This window comes from Mirounga leonina, unplaced genomic scaffold (genome assembly GCF_011800145.1).
Source record: "Mirounga leonina isolate KUSES-001 unplaced genomic scaffold, KU_Mleo_1.0 Mir_151, whole genome shotgun sequence".
In the NCBI taxonomy this organism is placed as follows: Eukaryota; Metazoa; Chordata; class Mammalia; order Carnivora; family Phocidae; genus Mirounga; species Mirounga leonina.
Genome location: NW_023270377.1, coordinates 15879976 through 15902284, shown reverse-complemented (window position 1 = coordinate 15902284; position 22309 = coordinate 15879976). Strand labels below are relative to the sequence as shown.

General features: G+C 41.5%; 1 protein-coding gene across 9 annotated transcripts in view; it reads right to left on the bottom strand.

The window, feature by feature from the left end:
• Positions 1–22309, bottom strand: part of EPHA4 (EPH receptor A4) — a 143734-nt gene that overhangs the window by 28032 nt on the left and 93393 nt on the right. For 5 of the 9 annotated variants that reach the window (XM_035007034.1, XM_035007032.1, XM_035007033.1 and 2 more), the window contains exons 6-8: positions 7820–7944; positions 6636–6795; positions 5356–5467 (exon numbers count right to left, since the gene is read on the bottom strand). In XM_035007034.1, coding sequence (XP_034862925.1) covers positions 5356–5467; positions 6636–6795; positions 7820–7944 — 397 coding nt within the window. Of the gene's footprint in view, positions 1–5355; positions 5468–6635; positions 6796–7819; positions 7945–8256; positions 10152–12277; positions 12348–12485; positions 12661–22309 lie in introns of those variants that run through there. The other 4 variants (XM_035007038.1, XM_035007037.1, XM_035007039.1 and 1 more) reach the window with 4 other exon arrangements.

Below are 22309 nucleotides of genomic sequence, written 5' to 3'. Positions count from 1 at the left end.
CCCAAACAATGTGTCCTTCTGGCACCTTGACTATTCAAAAACACAAACAAAACACTGGAGGGGGAGCGTGGCAGGGGCCCAGCACAAACCCCGCTTTTATTAAAATACTAACTTTCCTTGATCAAGTAGATGGATTTGATTGATGTGGTTCACTGTTCCAAAACTAATTAGTAAAAGGTAAGTAATTTATTCAGCTAAAGTGCAGATTAAAGAAGATAAAGCAATGTAATAACTAGCACGGCTCCAGGAGGACCCTTTCCAGCGTTTAATGGCATCACCCGTGAAGATTCATAGAAGCCATCCTTCTTTTCCCCTTCCTTAAGCTGTCATTGTTCTTGCACCAAATGATGTCTAAATGTTCTTCACGAGCAACATTTTGAAATGGGTGGAACTGAACCATACAATTGCACGCAAGTTGTTTAGAAATGTTCCCGCAGTACCATCTGCCCCCTAATTGTATGAATTCACATGACTTCATCGGAGCCAATTTAGGCTAACATTGGAGTGTATTCATTCTGATGTGATCATAATATTCCAATTAGGACACCAGGGAAGATGGATACAGACTGAATGGTAACTGTTTTCGCATTACATGAACAGTTAGCTCCAAAGTGGAAAAGCTTAGCTTCAGACGAAGACAAAACCAACTCACAAAGTCTGACTTTACAGTGTGCATTCGATTGGCATGGCAATTCACAGATTATCAAGGCTACCAATGGCACCGAGGAGACTCCTGAAATTTTGGTCCGCTAGTATGGTCAGTGTGGACTTTCGATATAGATCCGTTTTTTCAGTTCAGAAGACATTAGAATCATCTGTGCCAGTATTGGAAGTCAGGAAAGTTGGGCTTTCTGTCCCGATCAGGCAACTAACTAGCTGTGTGACCTTGGTTTAGGTCATTGTTTAACCTGCTCTCCAGGTCCCCGGTATAGAAGGTACCAGTGTGAGAATGAGGTAGTTCCCTGAACCGGGGTCTTTTGTGTCCTTCTTCACAAATTTTACCACAACCACCTCATTTTTTTTTTCCTTAAAATCAATTCACTTCTTTTTCTTTAATTCGAGTAAAATAGGTACAATTGTACCCTAACATAAACGGACATAACAAAAACCCAGTAGCAATCCTCTATGCCTGGTTTTCAGGCAATATTTGTCTCTCATCACCAAACTGTGCTTTAGAAATGAGAGACTCGTCTTATGTTCTAGTCCTTTCAAAAGTTTTTCTCGCACAATAGAATAGTATTTGGGGAAGACACACTGGACTCAAGCAACCGGGATTAATCGCATTTGGGACAACCTGGGGACCAGGGAAATGTAACGCATTCGTTCATTAGTCCTGGAGGTTATGACCTTATCATTGCATTTTATGATGTCGCTGTTAACAGTCCTTTCAAAATCACTTTAAAAAGCAATAAAGTGGTTACACAGTGGAGACCACAGATAGATACTTACAGGAGTATGGGGACATGGTGCCATATGCTACTGAGAGAATGTACAGACATGGTTTGGGATTAACTTTCTAGGGACAGCATCACGTAAGTACAAGGGGTGTGACACTTGAACAACCCAATAGCAAGTACAATTGTGTGCCCAGAAAGCTGAATCACACGTCAAGGGATGAAGGAGCACACTGATTGTAGATGCTTGTAAAAAAAAAAAAAAGTAAGTGAATTTGTTGGAGCGCCTGGGTGGCTCAGGTGGTTAAGCGTCTGCCTTCGGCTCAGGTCACGATCTCAGGATCCTGGGATCGAGCCCCACATCGGGCTCCCTCCTCAGTGGGGGAGTCTGCTTCTCCCTCTGCCCCTCCCCCTGCTCTTGTTCTCGCTCTCTCAAAAAAAAAAAAAAAATAGTAAGTGAATTTGCCTAACATAATGTGGGTGGTAAAAACATATAATGGGTCTTAAGTCAACTTACTTTGTATTTCATTTTAAATATATAAATAAAATTTATAAATGTGGGAGTTGGATTCTTTCACTGAGATCCCCAAATGTTTACAACACATCCAAGTTGGCCAAAAGGAAAAAGCTTTTTTCTCATTGAAAAAAATGGAGATTACCCTGGCTTGCCTAAATTTAGCTCAGGCTTTTCAGTATAAAGAAGATATAATGAAATAAATGAAAGAATTGCTATCAAAAAAAAAAAAAATCTAGCAAGATACCAGCTGTGAGCCTGAGGCCGTTTCCTCTTTCCTAAATGACAAATTAGCAGCAGACAGATTTTTCTTTGAGGTAATCAGGAGGGTTGAAACTTTTCTCACTGTGTGGGTCCCTGTCCTCTACTTCTGAAAAAAAAAAAAAACAACTCACACTCCATTCCCTGGTGGGACTCAGTTGGAGGGGAATCATCTGATAAGGGATCCCTCTGTCTCAACCTTCTGTGGCTCCACAGGGTGAGAAGCAGCCCTATCATTTTCCAGCCCAGAATGTTCCATTTGTTGCCTTCCCAGAGAGTTGGCAAGATTATTTGGGGTGCCGTTTACCACCTTTCATTTGTACTTGCACTCAAAGCAGGGACCAGACTTCTGTCTGCACTACCTGTCTCCTCTCTCTTCACCTGTTCTTGTCACATTTAAACATCTGTAGTCCAATGTGACAGCGCACACAGCCAGCATGCAGAGAAGAATCAGCTGAGTGTGCATCAGCCGCGGCAAAGCCTGTCAGCTACCTGGCTCCAGGCAGCCTTTCCCCATGACAGCTTTATGGCCAACACTAAAGAAGAATCAATAGGAGGGCAAGGGGTTGACATTTCATTTTCTAAAAAGTGATCCATTGAGGACCAATCACCAAGCACTGTTTATCAGCCTTGGGAAGTGATATTTTTTTTTTTAATGGGGGAGAAGGGACAAGAATCATCGCTGGGTAACTGGACAGGCTCAATTCTCTAAGGTGGGGACTCATAATTGGAAATCCGAGTCATCCTCCTATCAATCCTGCCTTAAAGAATAAAGTGATCAATAGAAGCAGAAAGAAAATTAAGTCATCAAGTGTGCGATTCTATTTCCTATAGCTACAAGCTTTTAATAAGCTTGTCTTCCTGCGTTACATTTTCTTGGGCTTTTGCTTTCTTTTCGTCAAAGTGGAACACCCGAAAGAAACTTATAATGAGGTGATTTATTCCTAATTATTCTGGTTTCACTGGTGTATTTAAGGTAACTTAAAAAAAAAAAAAAAGGTAACTCTAAAGAAAAGCCGGACAAGTAGACAAAGCTTCCCTTCAACATCAAAGAGAAGGTTGAGATACAACATGAGACCCACTTTCTGTAAACGAGTGTTCCCTCAAATGGTTCTAAGCATCACGTGGTGCTGGATTTTAGCCAAAGATTATTTCAACTTGGAGGTAATTAAGAATTTTTTTCCTAGTTTTAGACTTTTAAACGTCTTTCGTGATAAAATTTTATTGATATATACTGTAAAATTTTCAGGCACAGAAATACATAATACTGGAAACAAAAGCCCATGTAATTTCCACAAAGTCTCCCATCCTGCTCCTGCCCCCACTATCAGATGGATATATACGATTGCATCCCGTTCCGGTGTCTATGTGCCTAGCATGTGTATGCACGCAAAACCAAAAGGCAATGCCTAGCATGTGTACGTACACAAAACCAAAAGGCAATGGACAAGAAAGAGGTCCATCCCTGATTGCCTTCCAAAATCAAATGCCAGAAAAGGAAAGAATACTTGAAATTCAAATTCTGTTTAGGCCAAATTAGAGTTTCCAAAGACTGAGCTATAATAATATATAGGGTGCAGTGGGCCTGTCTATGTATGTTCTATGTGTGCAGTCCAGCGATAGGCAGAAGTGGTTCACGGTGGATTTCCCTTCTTCAGGATGGAACCCACGGCTCTAATCAAACACACGGTGATAGACTTTCCACCAAAAAGAACAAATAACAATGACAAAGGTAGGTGGTGCATGCACACAATGAGCTCTTGCTGCATACTGCATTAGAGCGACCGAGATTGATTTCTATAATTCCAGTACATTTTGGAGCATGGGAATGGGGAGGCATGATATTAATAGATAACGTGTGACAACTGAGACCATCCCGGCAAATTAGGATATACAGTCATCACCCTAATTACAATGTACCACAAAGTGAGCACAGAGCCTGATGGCTTGCTCAGGCCAGTGGCAAGAGCCAGAGGCATTGTTGTGACGTCAGTGAGATCACCAACAGGAGGGGCAGAGAGAGAGGACACAGCAGACACTGGCCAGGGAGCTGAGCATGGCCACTGGGTGCCCAGTAGTAGCTCTCCCACAGAGCGAAACTCATGACCCTAGACAAGTATTACGTCTTCCTGAGTATCATGTTCCTCTTCTGTAATGGGAAAAGGTTTACACTGAAGAGGATCATTTTGATGTCCCCGGGTTCTGCCCTTTTTTTGCCAAAAGCCCCACCTTGTGAAATAGTTAATGGCACAGGGGAGTAAAGGTTGGAGAAGCCTAGATGTGGGCACACACTGGAGATGAGTGGCTGTCCCTCCTTGACCCCATTCCTCTGGAGCCTCTGACTAGTGTTAATAAGCAGATGGGGACAACAACAATAAGGAAAACTAGTTCAAAAAAATAGGCTGCCAAGCCATTTTTATTGCTCTCTTTCTTTTCTAGATTGGTTTTCAAGTTATCAGGTTAGATTGTAGACTTTCAGAGAATTAAGTAATCTGCTGTTTTAGATTCATTTCCAAGAACAATGTCATGTCCACAGCGTGCTTAATGGAAACTCTCTAGAAATGGTGATGGCCTCTCCTGAAAGAAGACTGAGTGCAGCACCCAATTATTTGCTTTGGTTGCAATTATTATTAACCAAACTCAAGTTGAAGCACCTACTGTGTGCTAGATTAGCTACTTTACCTATCAAAATTCTCCTGTCAGTAACTCTTAGGGACAGATCTTCTGAGATCCTCTATCCCTACTTTATAAAAGGGGGAAAAAAAAAAAAAAGATTCAAAGAGTTTAAGTTAAATAGCTGACAAATGGCAGAGCTTAAATTTTGGACCCAAGTTTTATATGGCTTCTTTTTTGCCTTTTGGCAGTAAGTCCAAGCTTAAGAAAGGTATAAATGTAACACCTTACAGCTTAGAGAATCTAGAAATCTCTCATGGGCTTGCTTTTCGGCTGGGTTTCCAGGAAATAGCTGGGTCTTTCCAGGACTCTCAGCTGTGAGGGCTGCCACTGGGGCCAGCCCAGCTCCAGTAGGGGTGTGGGGAGATCAAAGCCATGAGGAAGGAGCTGGCCCTGCACATGCCCTGTTTATGATGCTAATCAAAAGCCTCAGCTTTGCTGGGAGGAGACAAAAAGCTCCCTCATAAAAACTGGGATGGGGGCCGGTGGGCAGTGAGGGGCTTAAGTGCTTACCTCCTGCTGATGACAAAAGCCGCGATGAGAATGACCACCAGCACCACACTGCCTGAGACTGAGACCAGAAGGACGGTGGAGTTGGCCCCATCTCCAATGATCCGGGAAGGCACTGGCAAAGACAGTTACACAAGGATCACCTCTGGGAAGGTCCTAGGAGCTAGAGCTTCACGAGTATCAACCTTCTGAAGCCACTGGGAAGGCTCACAGCCTCTTTTGCCCTTTGATAAGTATTTATGTGACCGCATTTCTAAGACAGCCTTAATGAGATGAAGACTTGTCTTTTATGTATTTGTATGAAGAAGTTCAACCAGAAGACTCTTACTAAATCCTCTGGTAAACATTACCACTCATTGCTTTTTCTTCTTTTCATTTCTAGTTTCAGCCCTAACTCTTATTGAATGATCGGATGCATTCCTTAGTGAGAAAGACACTTGGAAATTTCAAAAAGGACAAGTAGTTTTGAATACCTACCCACATCCCCCGCCCCAAATCTATCCAAAACCTGCTCATTACTGACCAGATCAGAAGCCACTTCCTCCTTGAAGCCTTCCAGGAATACCCGCCCCCCAAAATGTCAAACCCCATCAGATTCAATCCTAGAGTACTTCCTCTTCTGCTTTTTTATTCTTACTTTATTTAATAATTCATGAAGAAAATTACTTTCTAGAACTGATGTTGAAGCTTCTTCTCCACTATCTCCTTATCCAGTAAGCTCAGTTTCAGTTTGTTAATTAGAAAGGTGGAGCCATCTTATGTAAACCGATTATTCAATGGGCATGTCCTTTGTTAACATTTTCAAGTCAATCAATCAGTCCAACTCACAATGCTGAGAGTTGATATGTTTGTCCAAAGGGTCTTTAAAAAAAAACAAACAAACTGATCTGACTTGATTTAAACAGATTCCTAGAAATAAATAAAAGAAAATAAATTTGGTCCCTTCTTTACTGTTCCCAGGGAGAAAACTTCCTACCTTCTTTAAGATAGCTATGCAACTCTCAATTCGTCCACTTATCAATCCCGTTTTTCTATGATCAATAGAAGACTCAAAATAAGAAAAAGAAGAAAACATTTTCTAATCACATGCATAGACGGGTTAGGTAATATGAAAAATGCTCTTCTCTAAAGAGCATGAGCTTTCTAAGTTACAGACATCGTCATTTCAAACCGTGTTCATTGCCAATAGAATGTTCACCTAACCAGCAATTAGGTACGGCTCCTTAGATTTCACTGTACTATGATTTCACCTGGACTGTAAAAAGGGCCTCAGAAGTTGGTACCTGTGTTGGTCGTGACCTCCAGTGGCTCACTGAAATCTCCATAGCCAGCTGCTGTCCTGGCTCGGACATGGAACACATAGGAAGTCAGAGGATTCAGGCCTTTGATGTCCGTGTTCCTGGCAGCTGTCCGGACGATGCGGTAGCTCCGCTCATTCTGATCCTGCATCACGGGATGATAAAATTAGGGAAAGTGGCAAAATAAATCCCCACTTACTCTAGGCACATAATTAAAGGAACCAAGCCAGTGTCCTTAGAAGTTGAAAGTAAATAGAGATTGATAAACTCTAAACCTCCTATTCTCTTCAATGTTGGAAGTACCACTGTAACATGTCGGACACTGAAGGACATGTGGAGTTTGGGTGTGATCACTGTTGACACTGACCATATGCAGATCTCTACTTATGCTCTTTTTAAAAAAGGAAATCAGATGATGGTTGGTGGCTTTACTCACTCCACAGCCAGCAATTTAACAAAAATAACCATAAGAAGGTCTCTCATCTTTTTCTATTTTCCGTCTAGAAAATGTCAAAAATGTTGTAATCTGGTTTCAGTGAAAAATAAATCCTGTCCCCTTTCTGCTTTTAATAAGGAAGCCAATAAGTGATTATCTTTAAAAAGAAAGAGAAGTCAATTGTTCATTTTCTAGACAATCTTGAATGCAAATCGCTCTCTTCAGAATTCTGTCCTTTAAGAGAGACAAGTTATTTGTAAAAATAATGTCTTTCTATAACTTTAAGAGGCTGAAAAATGTAATTTTCCTTCCCTGATTTTCTATTAAAAGTCATCAAAACCCACACCTTGATTCTGAATAGCAGTGATCTACTTAAACAGATCATTATTTCGACTTTTATGAGTCACTCTCACTGATAGAAGGCTTATATATAAGAACCTCTTAGTTATCTTGATTTCCATTACTAGAAAGAAAAAATGGTTATATTAGAACACAATGTATTTTTCCTATTTTTCAATATAACCAACTTAATACATAACATTCAGAACTGGATTCGACCGGGGAACAAAATGCATTTGGTTTTGAGATTCCCTGGTATTCTGGATTTATAACTGGCTAAAAACTAAAGAGAAAAATAAAGGAAGGAGGGAAGGAGAGAAGGAAAGAAGGAAGGGAGGGGAAGGGGGAGGGAGGGAAGGAAAAGAAGAAGGAAGCTTGCCCATTCAAGTAATACCTTCTCATAATATTTGACTTCATACTCCAAGATCACCCCGTTGGGTCTATCTGGTTCCAGCCAAGCCAGAGCAACACTGTATCTTGTAACTTCTTTCGCCTGGACCAAAGCAATGGATGATGGTGCTATTGGGAAAAAACAAACAAAAAAACAAAAGGGGAAAAAACATTGGTGGTAGCAATCGATAATTTCATTTTACTTAAGAAAAGTGTGAAGGATTATCTTGTCTTCCCAGATCCCCATGTCAGTCTTCCCCAGTACAAAAGCATACCATTTTTATGGTTCTCTCCAATATGTTGGTATATGGTTTGTCTTCGAAAGATAATCTCTGAGGTAAAGGCCTATGGCATCACCTCCACAGCCCGGGCAGCAGCGCCTGCAGCCGTTCCTCACAAAATCTAGAAAGAACGCTACCTTCTTTGTTTTTTTGCAAGCCATGAAATCCACTGGAAGACCTAATTTTAAGCTCAGTAAAACTGCATTTCCTCCTACCTCCAAAGTTTACAAGTGGTCATCTTACTGGTCTTTAATTTTATACAAGCAGGAGAATTTGCAACTCCTCCCAGGAGACTGTAGGAAATGCGAACAATTTCTATCCTTTCCAATATAAATAAAAGTACTGCTCAGTTGTTGCCAAGTTTTCAGTTTGACACCGTGATGCAAATAATGAAGAACACGAATAAAACAATGATGCTCTCTCTGGACACGTGTGACGTTTTGAAGCTATTTTTACAAAAGCTGAAATATTGCTTTTGCCTGTTGTGTAGTAAACTTTCTTCTTTCCACTAAGAAAGACACAAAAGCAGTCCTCTATTGGCTGTGTTCTCAGGAGTCCTTGAGATTTCTAAAACTAGGCTGCCCTCTTCTTCACTGTGATGGTCACGTCTCCAGCTATTGTCCGGTTCTGCTTGGACTGACAATGATACAAATGTGCCATCTCCAGGGAGAAGAGGAGCAGTCAATGAAATCTGTAATCTTACCTAACAAAGCTGGTCTGTAGAACCAGAGATTAGGGGGTCTCCCTCAATTGACCAAATTGTGGAAATATGTGAAATCATCACAAAATGGCCACTGAAGAACAACAGCATAGTGTCAGGTCATCCTCCTGCTCTTTCCCAACACACACACACACACGCCAAACCCTAACTCAGAGGAAAAAAGAGAAAAGTAAAATAAATTGTCACTGAAAATGGATTGTGACTAACTTCAAACACGCTTGACCGTATCTGACAGGTATGCACTGATGGAAAGGAAAGCAACCAGACACACCATAGTCACACAGGGAACCTTCCAGCTGAAGTTAATGAAGCAGGGAGCACCTCTTGGAGGTTATCTGACAGCCTGGCATCTCTGTTAGGGGTACTTCAAGATGGCATGGGTACATATGCGCACGCACGTGCATGCCCCCTGCCCTATTTCTCTCTCCCACTCTTTTTCCCCCAAAGCTATTCCAGATTGAATCTCAGGCATAAACACAAGTGAAGGATACAGTGGATACATATGTCCTCCATCAAAGGCAACCCCAAGGTTAGTAACACCAAACTGGATGAACAGAGCTGCATGCCACAGACATATGGAAGCCACTGACCATCTGAAGACAATGAAAAACGGAAATGTGCTCATTAGCTGCATTAAGGCTTCCCTCCCCCAACAAACACAGACACACGCCCACAAACGTGCACACACACACTCTCTCTCTCTCTTTCCTTACTGGTTGACACGGAACCACGGTCCAGCAAAATGCAGGGAGTGCATTTTGCTTAGCGCCCTTGGGGAGCACTGCATAACTAAGCCGGTTTCTCTCTGGCTGGGTTAACACTAAACTGCTGCACGTGGGCAATGAATCTGATTTCCATTTTAGAAGATGGAGCAGCAGTGTTCCTGTGCCCATTCAAGGGGAATATGAACTCAACCGAAGTCCTCAAAATATCGCAGGCAGCGCGTCCACCATATAATCGTGGTAACTGATAGACTATTTCTAATACAGCCCTACTTGGAAAAATCCATACGCACCAACGTGTAAATAAACCAACCATGTGTGCTCTGACTCGGCCACCATTAAAAGGGAAGAACATGAGATGAAAGAGTAAAGTAGACTAGTTCTAATTCCCGGAAGGTATTATGCTGTGGGACTGTCATGTCTGAATTCTTTCTGGACAGATGTCTTTCAGAAAAGCATTTTTACCAGGTCACAGCGACAAAAGCAATCCATGACCAAGTGAGATGGCGAAGTATACCTACTACAACATGGAACTGCCCTGTAGTCGAACATGGCAGCCATTCCTCCCCCTGAGGAGAGCGTCTTACCTTCTCTGGTACAAAGAACACCAGTCTGGAAAAAAAAAACAAAAAACTGGGCTTTACAGGGCTGCCACTCTGGAGGGAAGAGGCAGTCTGGATGTGTGTGCCACATTGTAAGTCACGTAGGGGTTCTTCCCTCGCCCTTCCTACCCTGCTTCCAACCCAGACTCCAAGTCCACATCTGGAAGCCATCACCCTACCACGTGTGCCGGGCTGCAGCTCGCTTCCCCAGCTGAGGCATCTGGCAATGGCATTTCTCAATCATCCTCCTACCCCAACGGTTCCCAAGCTTGTCTTCTCATGCCATTCATGTAACTGCTGCCACATCCCTCTGCAACTTGTGCTATGATTTCAGTAATAGTTTTCTTGAAACCAAACGCTATATACACTGAGTTATATTTAAGAAGGAACTTCCCATTACTGATATAAATAAAACCCTGTTAAAAGCAGGTAACCCTAAAAATGCTTATGTGAGTAAACAACACTACCAGTGTTTGCCGTATATTCTTGCCCCTCCCTGCTTTATCCACAGTAGAGATTCGAGCCAGTGTGAGAGACGCATCAAGGATAATCCGGGCAGCAACTTGAGATTCTGGCCTTGGAATAAGTGGAAGAACTGAGGGAGAATTAAAAAGAAACTTACTTTTCACACAGGGCAATTCGGTATTATAGGAGGTTCCATATGGGTCTTCACTAAAATCGTCTCTGATGCCACCATTATTAGGTTTCCACGTTTCGGTAAATACTGCCATGCCTTTCTCAATTTAGAAATGTTTTGGATCCTGGGTCCCAACACCCCAGGACTCTGCCCTTTGCTAACAAAATTACAAGATAACAGACTAATAGAATAACAGACTGAACACCCCTGTCCCTAAAATATGGTTCAGAAGGAGCTATGACAAATCAATGCCTTAGTTCAAAAGAGGGCTTCTCACCATAGCGGGGGAAATTTTAGTCAACATAAAAAGACCAAGCAGAAAAAAGGCCTGCTTGTCTCTCAGTTCTCTAACTTACATTCTGAAACCCGTGGAGACAGTTTTTCCTCAGGACTGACTCATCCACTAAGCACATACTTAATGAGCATCAGTGGAATAAGGCAAAGATGGGAAAGCGCAGACAAAGCTGAATCAAATACAGTCCTGGGATCAAAGGAAGACCCATCTTATCCTTCAGCCTTTTCTGAATTAACAACAACAACAAAATAGATGAGGAAATTTTTTACAACAGTCTTACAGAGAAGGCACCCATTTTTCAGAACTCAAGAGAAGGCAGTTCCTGCCAATCCTCTTCTTATCCAGATTCTCTCGTGGTGATGGGGAGAAGTATGGGGTGGGCGCTTCCTTATTATACTGTGTTTTTAGACAGGCAATACACCTCCCGAAGAGTCAGAGGAGAAACCAAGAGGAAGATGAAGGCTGACGTAAGGAGCCTCACTTCAAGAAAGAGACACATTTTAAATTGGAAACATTCCTACCTACCCACAGACTTCCTTCATAAAAGAGGTGTTTGCTTTAAGGAAAGTTTTGTGCCCCTGGACATAAGCAGGCATTCTTTGGTGGCTAGAATTTTGGCATAACACACCAACGAGGAGGGCTGGTCATGGTAGTCGAGAGTAGTATGGTTGCGAAAGATGACTGATGGATGTAAAAATCACAAAGGCAAGAATTACCAGAGGGTAGTTTTAAAGAAAGGTTTGTGACTTAATTTAATTAAGTCCTTAATTTTCAAACGTTAGAAGCAGTATTTCCAATGACTGACAGATGTCCATTTTCCTGTCCTGAGATGTTGTTATCTGAGACCACATCCTATGATTCTCAAGGGTATTTTAGTCGTTTTAATCCAAACCACGTTCTCGATTTCCTTTTCATTTTGCTTATAAATCACACTGACGTACCTGTTCAATCATTCAACAGAAGCCCTTTAAGCCTCTGCTTGAGGAACTTAAAATCCAAAGTAGAGCTAAAGAGGTATTTATGTATAAACAGTTCAACACTATTTAGCTAAATAAAGATAGCGGGTGAGATAAGAAGCCAGAATGGGGAGGAGGGCATTGTAAACTGCAGAAAGAACCATGGTAGGATTTGGAACCATGGAAGGTTAGTGAAGTAAGTCAAGATTTGCAGTGACAAACAGGAGGCAGAAAGGTGAAAGGTGTACCTGCTCCGAGTATGACTGGGATTTTCAAGAAATTACCAGTACTCTGATTCTGTGAGCGTCGAGGGCCCACCTAGGACATGAGAAATGAGGTAAAGATGAAAATATATTTAACTCCTATACTTAGAAGTATTCTTCACCTTACTAATTTGGTGGGAAGATCAATGACTGTTAGAAGGATTTGGGGTGTAATTCTGAGTTTGACATTTACCAGTTGCCATCTTGGCCAAGTCACTCAAATTTTCTTGCCTCTGTTCTCCCGTTTGTAAAACACAATTCCAGATACAAGTGTGTGAGCTGTTAGATGTATGCTCCAGAAAGGCAGGGCTTTCCCTCGTCCAAACTATGCAAGATCATGTTTGGCACACGGTGAGCACTCAATAAACCTGTCAAGCAAATAATTAAATGTTAAAATAGACTTGAAAAAATCTTTGTAGACAGCGAGATGTTTTCTACATATAAAGTACCAGAAATAAGTCATCCCTAAGACAACTTTTTATCTGCACCTGTTTCAGATGACTTTCTGTGGGTTTGGTCTTGCTATTTAGGTGAACTAAGATATTGACAATTAGGAGTAAAGCAAATGACAATTCTAATTACAAATGGAGTCTCTGTTTTCTAAGAGATATGAGCGGCTTCTGAGCTTTTCTTTTTTTCAAACACACAGGTTTGTAAAATGTCACTCAAATGTGAATTAACATTAAAAGTAGTTTTCACTGCACCTGTTACAGACAGCATTTGGAGGGGCTGCTCTTTTAGCTGACAGAGACATTGACAATCCCCTCAGCATTTCACCTCTATATCTGGAGGGTATGTAAATAGTTCTCCTCATCGAAAAGGTATCGAAGGTATCGAGGCATTGAAATCCACCCCCCCAACCCCCCACCAAGTCATAATCCTAAATCCAGAAAGGGCCCTAAGCATCTCTCCTGTTCTATAAGACTAGAGTTATCTCCAAAGATGAGCTAATGGAAACAAATCAGTGACTGCCAGAAGAAGCCATTAGGTACTGCGTGTATCCCTGAAATCCCACCAAAAGGACATTACTGATGAAGTGTCCAGGTAATAGAGTGCAGAGCCCTCTGCGGTCAGGGTCGGGACAGCAAGATGAAGCACGTGGAAGAGGTATCTTTCCACGCACACATTGGAAACAAGTAAAATGGTAGTAGAGTATCATTTTTTTAAAGATGGAGCAAACACCATAGAGGATTAAAGAAAAAAAAAAACTCACCAAAGCTTGAAGGTTGAATGATCTGAGCTTTCTACTAGAAAGCCAAGATAAATTATCTCCCCTTCAAAAATTCTGTATTCAGAATTCCACATATCCCTCAGAAACTGAGAGTGCTTTCTAAATAGAATCCCCATTTGCTACGTACCTGTGGTTACATTTGGTGGGAGATCTGGCCACATGCATGCAGAAGGCACATGTGGGTTTGATCTCTGTGTGTGTTTCCGATAAACAGAAACGGCACAGATTAGGGGCTCGATCATAACTCTCTAACAGTGGTACATTTCACAATGAAGAATTACAGGAGATGCTTTGATGTCAAACAGAGGAGGCTCCTTTTAAGAAAATGGTAAATTTAACTTTCTTTGGTTCAAAGCTCAGCAGTTCTCCCTGCTTCCCACCGATGCAAGTGCTACAATTTTCTTTTATTCGCTTCCTCAATGACTTGCCATTAAACACCTACAAGTCATTTTACTGCAGCAGTTTGGCACTTGCGACAGACACCCAAATAGGATGGAGAGGAGGAAAAAAAAAGACGGAGCCAAGAAAGGCAGGAAGGAGTCTTCTTCGAATCACTGCGGGCTATCAAACTGTTTGGGTCCAGCATCATGAGCAATGAATTAAAAACAGTTTGGGAGACCTTGAGTGGGGGAAGAAATAGCTCAAACAGATCGACTGCATTTCACTACTGGCTCAAATTAGGAGGGCGGAGGGAGGAAGGCAGGAAATAAGCAGATGCAATGAAAGCTCTCCAGCCTGCAGGCAAGGAAGAGTGGAAACAGTCCTTTATGAAAGTCAAGAAACCCAAAGCCGGGATGTCAGTGGTACAACAATGCCCAGTGCTTGGAGGGAAGAGGACTTCTTAACCACAGCGGGGTGGCCCCTCCCCAGGATCTGAATTTAAAGAGCCAATATTGACTCAAGGGGTCTTTCACTGACAGGAAAAATAAACCCACAGTTTATACATATCTCTGCTTCACGCAAAAGGCATATTAAAATTTAATTGCTTGGGGCTTAAGGTGGTTTTTGTTCCCTCTTTCTTTCTCATTTCAACATCGCAGCTCTGATTTGCTCTTTATCAAAGGTTTGTGCATTTTAAAATGCTGTCAGGCATCAAAATTAAATGCTTCAGAGCACTAATGATATCCTTGTGATTAAGGGTTTTGCCGTCACAGAAATACTAAGAACGTTGGTGCTAATATTAATTGCTTTCTTCCACATCCCACCAAAGGGGGGAAGGATTTCTCCTCTGAGCTCTGCACCACCTAATGGCACTAAACACCAGTGAGTAATTTTTTTTACTATTATCATGGCAGTATTTTATAGTACTCAATAGTGTGAAGCGTTTTCATAGACATATGATTTCGTTTGCACTACATTCAACCAGCTGGCTTAACCCTCTGCTATTTTTTTAGGCTTTCTCCCAAAGCATCAGCACCATTGGTAACAATCATCAAAAGACTCAAGCCCCATCCATCCTCCCTTACATTGGTGATACATCACCAACGTAATAACTCTGCTCTGCACCCCACAGCGTTTAGCTGCTGTATCATTAATAAGCACCTAGGCACATTTTATCAGAGTCAAGAAATAAAACTGTAAAACTGTTTAAAAAAAAAGGTACAGAAAAAGTTAATTACTCCAAAACTGATACAGAATTATTTTCCTATTCAACAAAAGACAGAGCACCAAATTCTCAACTAAAACCTTTAGACGACTGAATTCAAGGAAGTTCGTTTATATTTAAATATGGATATATTAATATTAATTAAGCATACACTTAAAGTATATGAGGGATGCATTTTTTTTTTCCCCAGAAAGTGATTTCTTTCCAAGGTCAGGACACAGAGTCCATTTTAAAGAAATACTCTAAAATAAAGCAGGGCACAGTAACACTTACCAAAGGATGCTTCCAGTGATTTTCAGAATCTGACTTTGGAACACTCATGTGCTTTAACTAAGTGACCCGCGAGCAAGCTTTTACAAAGCATGAACCTCAGACTCTTACTTTACTTATTTTCAGAGAAATGGGTGGCAGATAATTTTAGAGAGATCTTTTATAGAGAGCTGTTAACCGCATTTTAAATAACGGAACGTGACGCGATCCTTGGTCTTCCTGGGACATGTTGGCACAAGCAAGTGAAAGTTGTTGGGATTAGCGGGGTGCCTGGGTGGCTCAGTTGTTAAGCGTCTGCCTTCGGCTCAGGTCATGATCCCAGGGTTCTGGGATCGAGCCCCGCATCAGGCTCCCTGCTCCGCAGGAAGCCTGCTTCTCCTTCTCCCACTCCCCCTGCTTGTGTTCCCTCTCTCGCTGTGTCTCTCTCTGTCAAATAAATAAATAAAATCTTTAAAAAAAAGAAAGTTGTTGGGATTAGCTTCTGTGGCTAAGTGTCCAAAGATGTGAGCACCCCTCCCCTAAATACCTGTTTCTGGGAGGGAGCCGCTCAGACAAGGACTACATTTCCTTTACATGTTGGAGGGTTCATGTGACTGAATTCTGGACAATGGGGTGTGGGTTTAAGCGATTATTCCTTTTCTAGATGCGACACATAAATAGTGTCCTTGGGCCCCTCCATCTTCTCTAACCCACCATCTGCCGGCTGGACGTTGATGCCCAGGCCCAAACCTCCCCTCATCACCACCAACTGGATACAACCTGGGCAAGAAACAACTTTCTACTGTGTTAACCTGTTAACCTGCTAACTGACATCTGGGGTTACAGCAGGCACTCATCAGGGAAAGTGGAGCCATTCCACAAAAAAGAGGCCTTTTGCACGTGACGTTTTCAGATGATGACTAAAGTGTAATAGTACGATGGCTCCAGAAGATAGAGCTGTGGTCTCAAGGTGCAGCTTTGCAGGGACACAATCGGCCGCAGGTCTTCTCCCAGCGAATGAATTCAGCGGAATCACAAATTACTGGGCTCAAAGCTTCCGCGGAGCTTGTCTTAATGTTCAATGGGAAAAGACAGCGGGGTTCTCAAAATGGCTTGAGTGAGTTTTCTTTTTGAAAAGAGTTGGTCTCCATTGCCTAATTAACAGCTGACACAGTCGAAGGCCTGGGCCCTGTCAGTCGGAGGAAAACCGAGAAGAACGGGCAGGGGAGCAAATCTGGCCTCCTTCGCAGGGCACTGCCACACGCTTACCACCATTTCGACCGAGCAGCTCTCTGAGGTACTTGTAATTATCACCTATGAATTCATATTTGCAAACTTAGGCAACACACAGAAGGTAAAATTGGACCGGAGTTATAAAATGAGATTGTAACCCCGAGTCTGCCTGACTCCAAAGTATACAATCCTCCTACCGTACCCCATGCCTATAAACACACACTCACTAAATTATCATTTATTGAGTAACTACCGTGTGCCAAGCACTGTTTCAAAGGTCTTGTATGAATTAATTCATATAATCCTCACAAAACCCCTATAAGGCAGGTACTATTATTGTTCTCATTTTATAGATACTCTAGGTACAGAGAGTTTGAATAACTTGCCCCAAGTTATAGCATGTAAGTGGTGAATTCACCAGTCAGGTCCTGGAACCCACATTTTCAACCACTGAGCCACTGGAGGCCTCTAGTCTCTCCCCTCTTTGCACTGGTAGGAAATGGGAGATTTGAACGTTAAATGGCTTGTTCTCCCAAAGCATCAGCACCATTGGTAACAGCAAATCCTACATCTGCTATGTGTCACTTACGTATAGGACTGTCCCCATACATTCTTGGTTGCCAGAAATCCAGAGGTAACTTAGACATGACTTCTGTTCACAGACAAAGCTTAAAGCTTTTGGAGATGAATCATCTCACAAGAGAACTCAGAATTCTCTAAAACAGAAGAATTCAATCGCAAAATAAAACAACAGTATTTGAAGTTAGGGAAGGGGTGGGGGTAAAAGGCAAGCTTCTGGAAGGTTGGCGATGTTCTAGTCTTTGCTCTGGTTTATGGTTACACAGGTGTTTGCTTTGGGATAATTCACTGACTGTACATTTATATCTTATCCACTTTTCTGTACGTGTGTATAGTTCATAATCAAAAGGCTAAAAGTCAAAGATAAATGTTAAGTAAGGGTATTAAGGATGGAATAGGAAAATTAGTATTAGAAAGACCCACCCAACATTTTTCGTTAACCCTCTGGGTAAAGGTCTAAAGGTGTCATGGAAGATCTAAGTTTTTGCAAATTAGGACTTTTGTAACTACTTAACTGTTCTGTTTCGTATTTGAGCCACACAACAATCCCTGCTCTCTGAAGTAAAGAAAACGTTTTATTTAAATGCTTGCTTTACTTTTGTTTTTGTTTTACTTTTCATTTTTTTTTTTAAGATTTTTTATTTATTTATTTGAGACAGAGAGAATGAAGAGAGAGAGAGAGCACATGAGAGGGGGGAGGGTCAGAGGGAGAAGCAGGCTCCCCGCTGAGCAGGGAGCCCGACGCGGGACTCAATCCCGGGACTCCGGGATCATGACCTGAGCCGAAGGCAGTCGCCCAACCAACTGAGCCACCCAGGCGCCCCGAAATCAAATTTTATTTTAGAAAACAGATTAGAAATATAAGAAAAAGTGGGCTGATGAATATAGACATCCGTAAATCAGAAGACAGCCTTGAGAAGAAGACGTGATTTCTTTTTTTTCTTTTTTTAAAGATTTATTTATTTATTTGAGAGAGAGAATGAGAGAGAGCACATGAGAGGGGGGAGGGTCAGAGAGAGAGGCAGACTTCCCACGGAGCAGGGAGCCCCATGCGGGACTCGATCCCGGGACTCCAGGATCATGACCTGAACCGAAGGCAGTCGCCCAACCAACTGAGCCACCCAGGCGCCCTTTTTGTTTTACTTTTTAAAAAACTACTATCTTAAATCAGCATTACTACATATATAGCCATACCATTAGTCGTAAAACTATTAAGTGAGTAACAGCTCGACTTGGAACCAAGGCACATGTCCCCCAGAAGTAACTGGGGATGACTTCGGGTACCGAGTGTCTCCGATGTAGTTCAAGTGTGTCTTCTGTTTCATCTGAGAGCTGCTTGTTTTACTTTCTATTTGCTTACTAAGAAACTTGTTGGCAGGTTCCAACAAGGGTAGCACATATTTGCCAACAGAAACATGGCAGGATTCAGTGTGTATTTCCTGTTAAGTAAGAATGCCAGTTTAAGGCTAACAGGAAAACAAGTCTTTCAACTGGCAGGCGGTTTATAAGAATTTGCCTGAGAAAGACAACCATTTTAAATGGGCAAAGTTAGCAAGAATAAATAAATTAGGTGATTTTTTTCTCTCTGAATGCCTCTAGGAAGATGAACCTTTTCATTGCACCACGGTAGGTCAAAAAGTATCTCGGATACACTCTTGATTGAAATTATTTTATATGTGTTTTGATCAGAAAGGACGACGATGAGCCTTGGGCAAAGTGAGCCCCTCCATGCCCAACGATGCCTGCCAAAATTATTCTGGAATACGGAGGATGGTAAAAAGGAAAGGTTCTCTTCTGCTGAGCAGAAATATAGCATAGAGAGTGGAGACGGATTAGCTGCTGTGAATCAAGGCTTCTATTCCTTTAGCTGTCAACTCTCCTGGTGAGTTTCAGGCATTCCAAATCTGGAAAATAAAAGCTGTGCTGTGGGCTTCAAGTTCTCTTTGTTACTCGGACAGCTGCTAATCGTCCTGCTGTGTTTGGAACCAACGAGACAATGCTGTAACATTTAGCTTTTTGACATCCCGAAGCATCTAGATCAGTCCCCTATTAAAGATGTATTAATCACAAAGACTCTAAAAGCCAGGAAGATAGATGCACCTAGTAAATCTTTGCTCTTGCCTTTTACTTCCCACACTCACGTTTCTACATTTACAGGCAGAAATTCTTAAAAGCCTGCTCCAGAAACTGACCAATAAAAAGCCCTGTTCATTACTTTATATCAGATGCTTGACGATTTCCTACCCCTGGAAAAGCCTTTCAGAAGGAGGTAAGACATTGATCATTCTGCTAAAAGAGCCTGTCTGTTTCATTAAATAGATCCACTGTGACTGCTGTCATCTTGACTTTTTAAGTGTGATAACTAATTCAGGAGTGTGGCTTCGTCACTTGCTACAGGGACATCCAAATCATCTGCGTAGTTTAAAAAAAAAAACAAAACATTAGATCAACCTAGGAAACTTCAGGGAGCAAAATATTAATACTACTAGTACTAGTAGTACTAATTAGCACCACGACTACTAGTACAAGAGCTACTAATAATCCTTGGCCTCCAAGTCAGGCCAAATTACCCCCCAGGTCATGGCCCCAAGCAAGAGTGAATAAATGGGAGCTAATTCTGGGTTCGGACACCTGGAAAAACGGAAAGAGTGTGTGCTGGATGAAGCCTCAGAATTCTGTGCACCAAAATTTATGTTAATAAAAAGGTCTCAGAGTTATTTCCTCACATTGGTCTTCATTTCACAAGAGCATTGAAGAGAGACATCAAATTCTCCATCAAAGAGTAGACCATCCATAGTACCTGTTATGAATGGGTGACCTGGTAATCAACCTCCAAACAAAGAAAAAATTAAAAAAAATAAAAACAGATAGCCTGACTGATGTTATCACAGAGGCCCAGAATCCAATTTTCTTTTTTCTTCCTTACATATAATCTTCATAGGAAGCTTCTAATCACCATAACGCAAGATGAAGAGAAAAGTCTCAACACAAAGAGGCTCCTGCTAACTACAGAAAAGCAGCATTCGCCATTCTGAGTTATTGGAAATCTCTTGAAATTAGATTGCTATTTTTTATTTCCCAGGCTAATGGAACCCATAAGAGGCAAGTACAGTATTTGCAAAATGCCAGGCTGGTGCCAGCTCAAGGCACTGAATTCCCTGGCTTTCGATGGAGTCTGAATATATCATGACTAACTCCTTCCCCATCACTGCTTCAGTGACAGTCCACCGTCTTCCAAATTGAAAGAGTAGGAAGTCAATTAGTGTCACTTATGATGTGAACACCTGTCGACTAAGACCTGGACTGAGACCAATTTCATTACCATAGCCACTCAATGGCTGCCAGATGGCCAGGCCTTGGACCACTTATGATAGAGTCCAGATTCAAGGAGGTGACCTAAAGACAGAAAGGTCTAGAGTCCCATTAGTCATCTCCTGAGCCATCCAATTCCCCATCACATATACAATTGCAATAGGATACCTATTTTTCCTAATGGTCATTTAAAAAGACCACAGGAGCTGCTCAAAAAAAAAGTTATGCTGACCAGAAATTGAGGATATTCACCCCTTAAATGATAAGCATTTTTACCAGCCATTGTTATTTTTAAATCTGAAACTACTTTTTAATAACTCAACTTTCTCTTATTGCATTTTAAAACACATAGACAGAATTGGGGAAAAAAACACAGAAATGAAAAATATCAGACAAAGAATACAGTGGAGCATGAAATTATACACTACAGATTATCACTGACAGGGTAAGACAGACAGGCAGAGCGTACATTTCAATACAATTTTGGTTGCAAATGTATGTGTTCTATGCTACTTGGAATTTTTCCAAGTCCAAATGTTGCTTGGCTTAAAGAACAATGGCTAAATGCAGAGAAATGATGGCCATGGATGGTAAACTAGAGTGTTGCAGTTGGAAGAGAGAGAATGAGAGAGAGAGAGACAGAGATTGAGAAACAGGAAGACCAACACTAAGACTCTCCCTTGCATTCCCAGTTGGTTTCACTACATGGAAATCTGGGAAAGGTTCTGAACCCAGGGAAATCAAATATTCAAAGGGGCAATATCTATGAGCCATAGAACGAATGCTGAGGAGCTGCTTTTTCAGTAATACCTAAGGAAGCCTTTGTTTTACTTGGAGTCAAATCTTTCCCTCCCGGTTTCTTGCTTGCTACAAAGACAAGCACAGAGTAACTGATAGGTGGAGAGAAGTGTTGGAGACCTTTGGGTTAAATTACAACAAGCACATTTGCAAATGCTTCATATACAAATGGTCACCACATGCTATGCTCTCAAAAATGTGGCCATGAATGATATTCTTGAAGGCCTCATCTTTGAAACTCTATCTTTTTGGCAATTGTCATAAAAGCTATGATCGAGGTTAGAGAAAGGAGCATAATTTATGAGAAGGAATTTTAAGCTTGGAAATTTGCAACGATAGAATTAATGTGTTTTGTATTTTGGTTTTTTTTTTTTTTTTAATCTTGAGGTATCAGCCAGAAACGAATGTATGTGCCAGATAGTTTAAACTCCTACAGGCATTATAAGTCCGAAGCTGAAACAACCAAGCTATTAAATTTTAAAATGTTATTAAGGCCAATAGATGTCTCCAACTGGATCTGTGTTTGAAAATCCAAGATGACTTTTGTAGGCATAAAGAATAACAAAGGATGAATTAGGAAATCTATAATTGTTTCAGGACTTGAATTTTCTATTCTTTTCTTTCCTTTCTTTTTTAACTAGGAGGCTCACAGCGTCTCACTGGGGCCCCTCTTTAAACACAACTTGCTGAAGTGTGAAATTCAGTATTACTGGCTCCACCCAGGAGTCAATCTGTAAATACTGGGAAGGACCTCATTAGAACAACACATCGCCTAGAAATAGTCCCACGGCATGGTCTCCAAGAAAGACATTGGAGCGGGGCTCCAGCACGCTCCAGGCAGTTTGTGGGAGTATTTCGTGTGTGTTCTGAAATAGGAAGGAAAGAAGAGCTGGAGAGAAAGAGAAAAAGCCATCATTCAAAGCACATATGCAATGAAGGTTATACTCTTGAAGAGTTAACAGGGAGATTTAAAGGGCTTCTTATGGGTCATTCTTCCCCAGACAATACC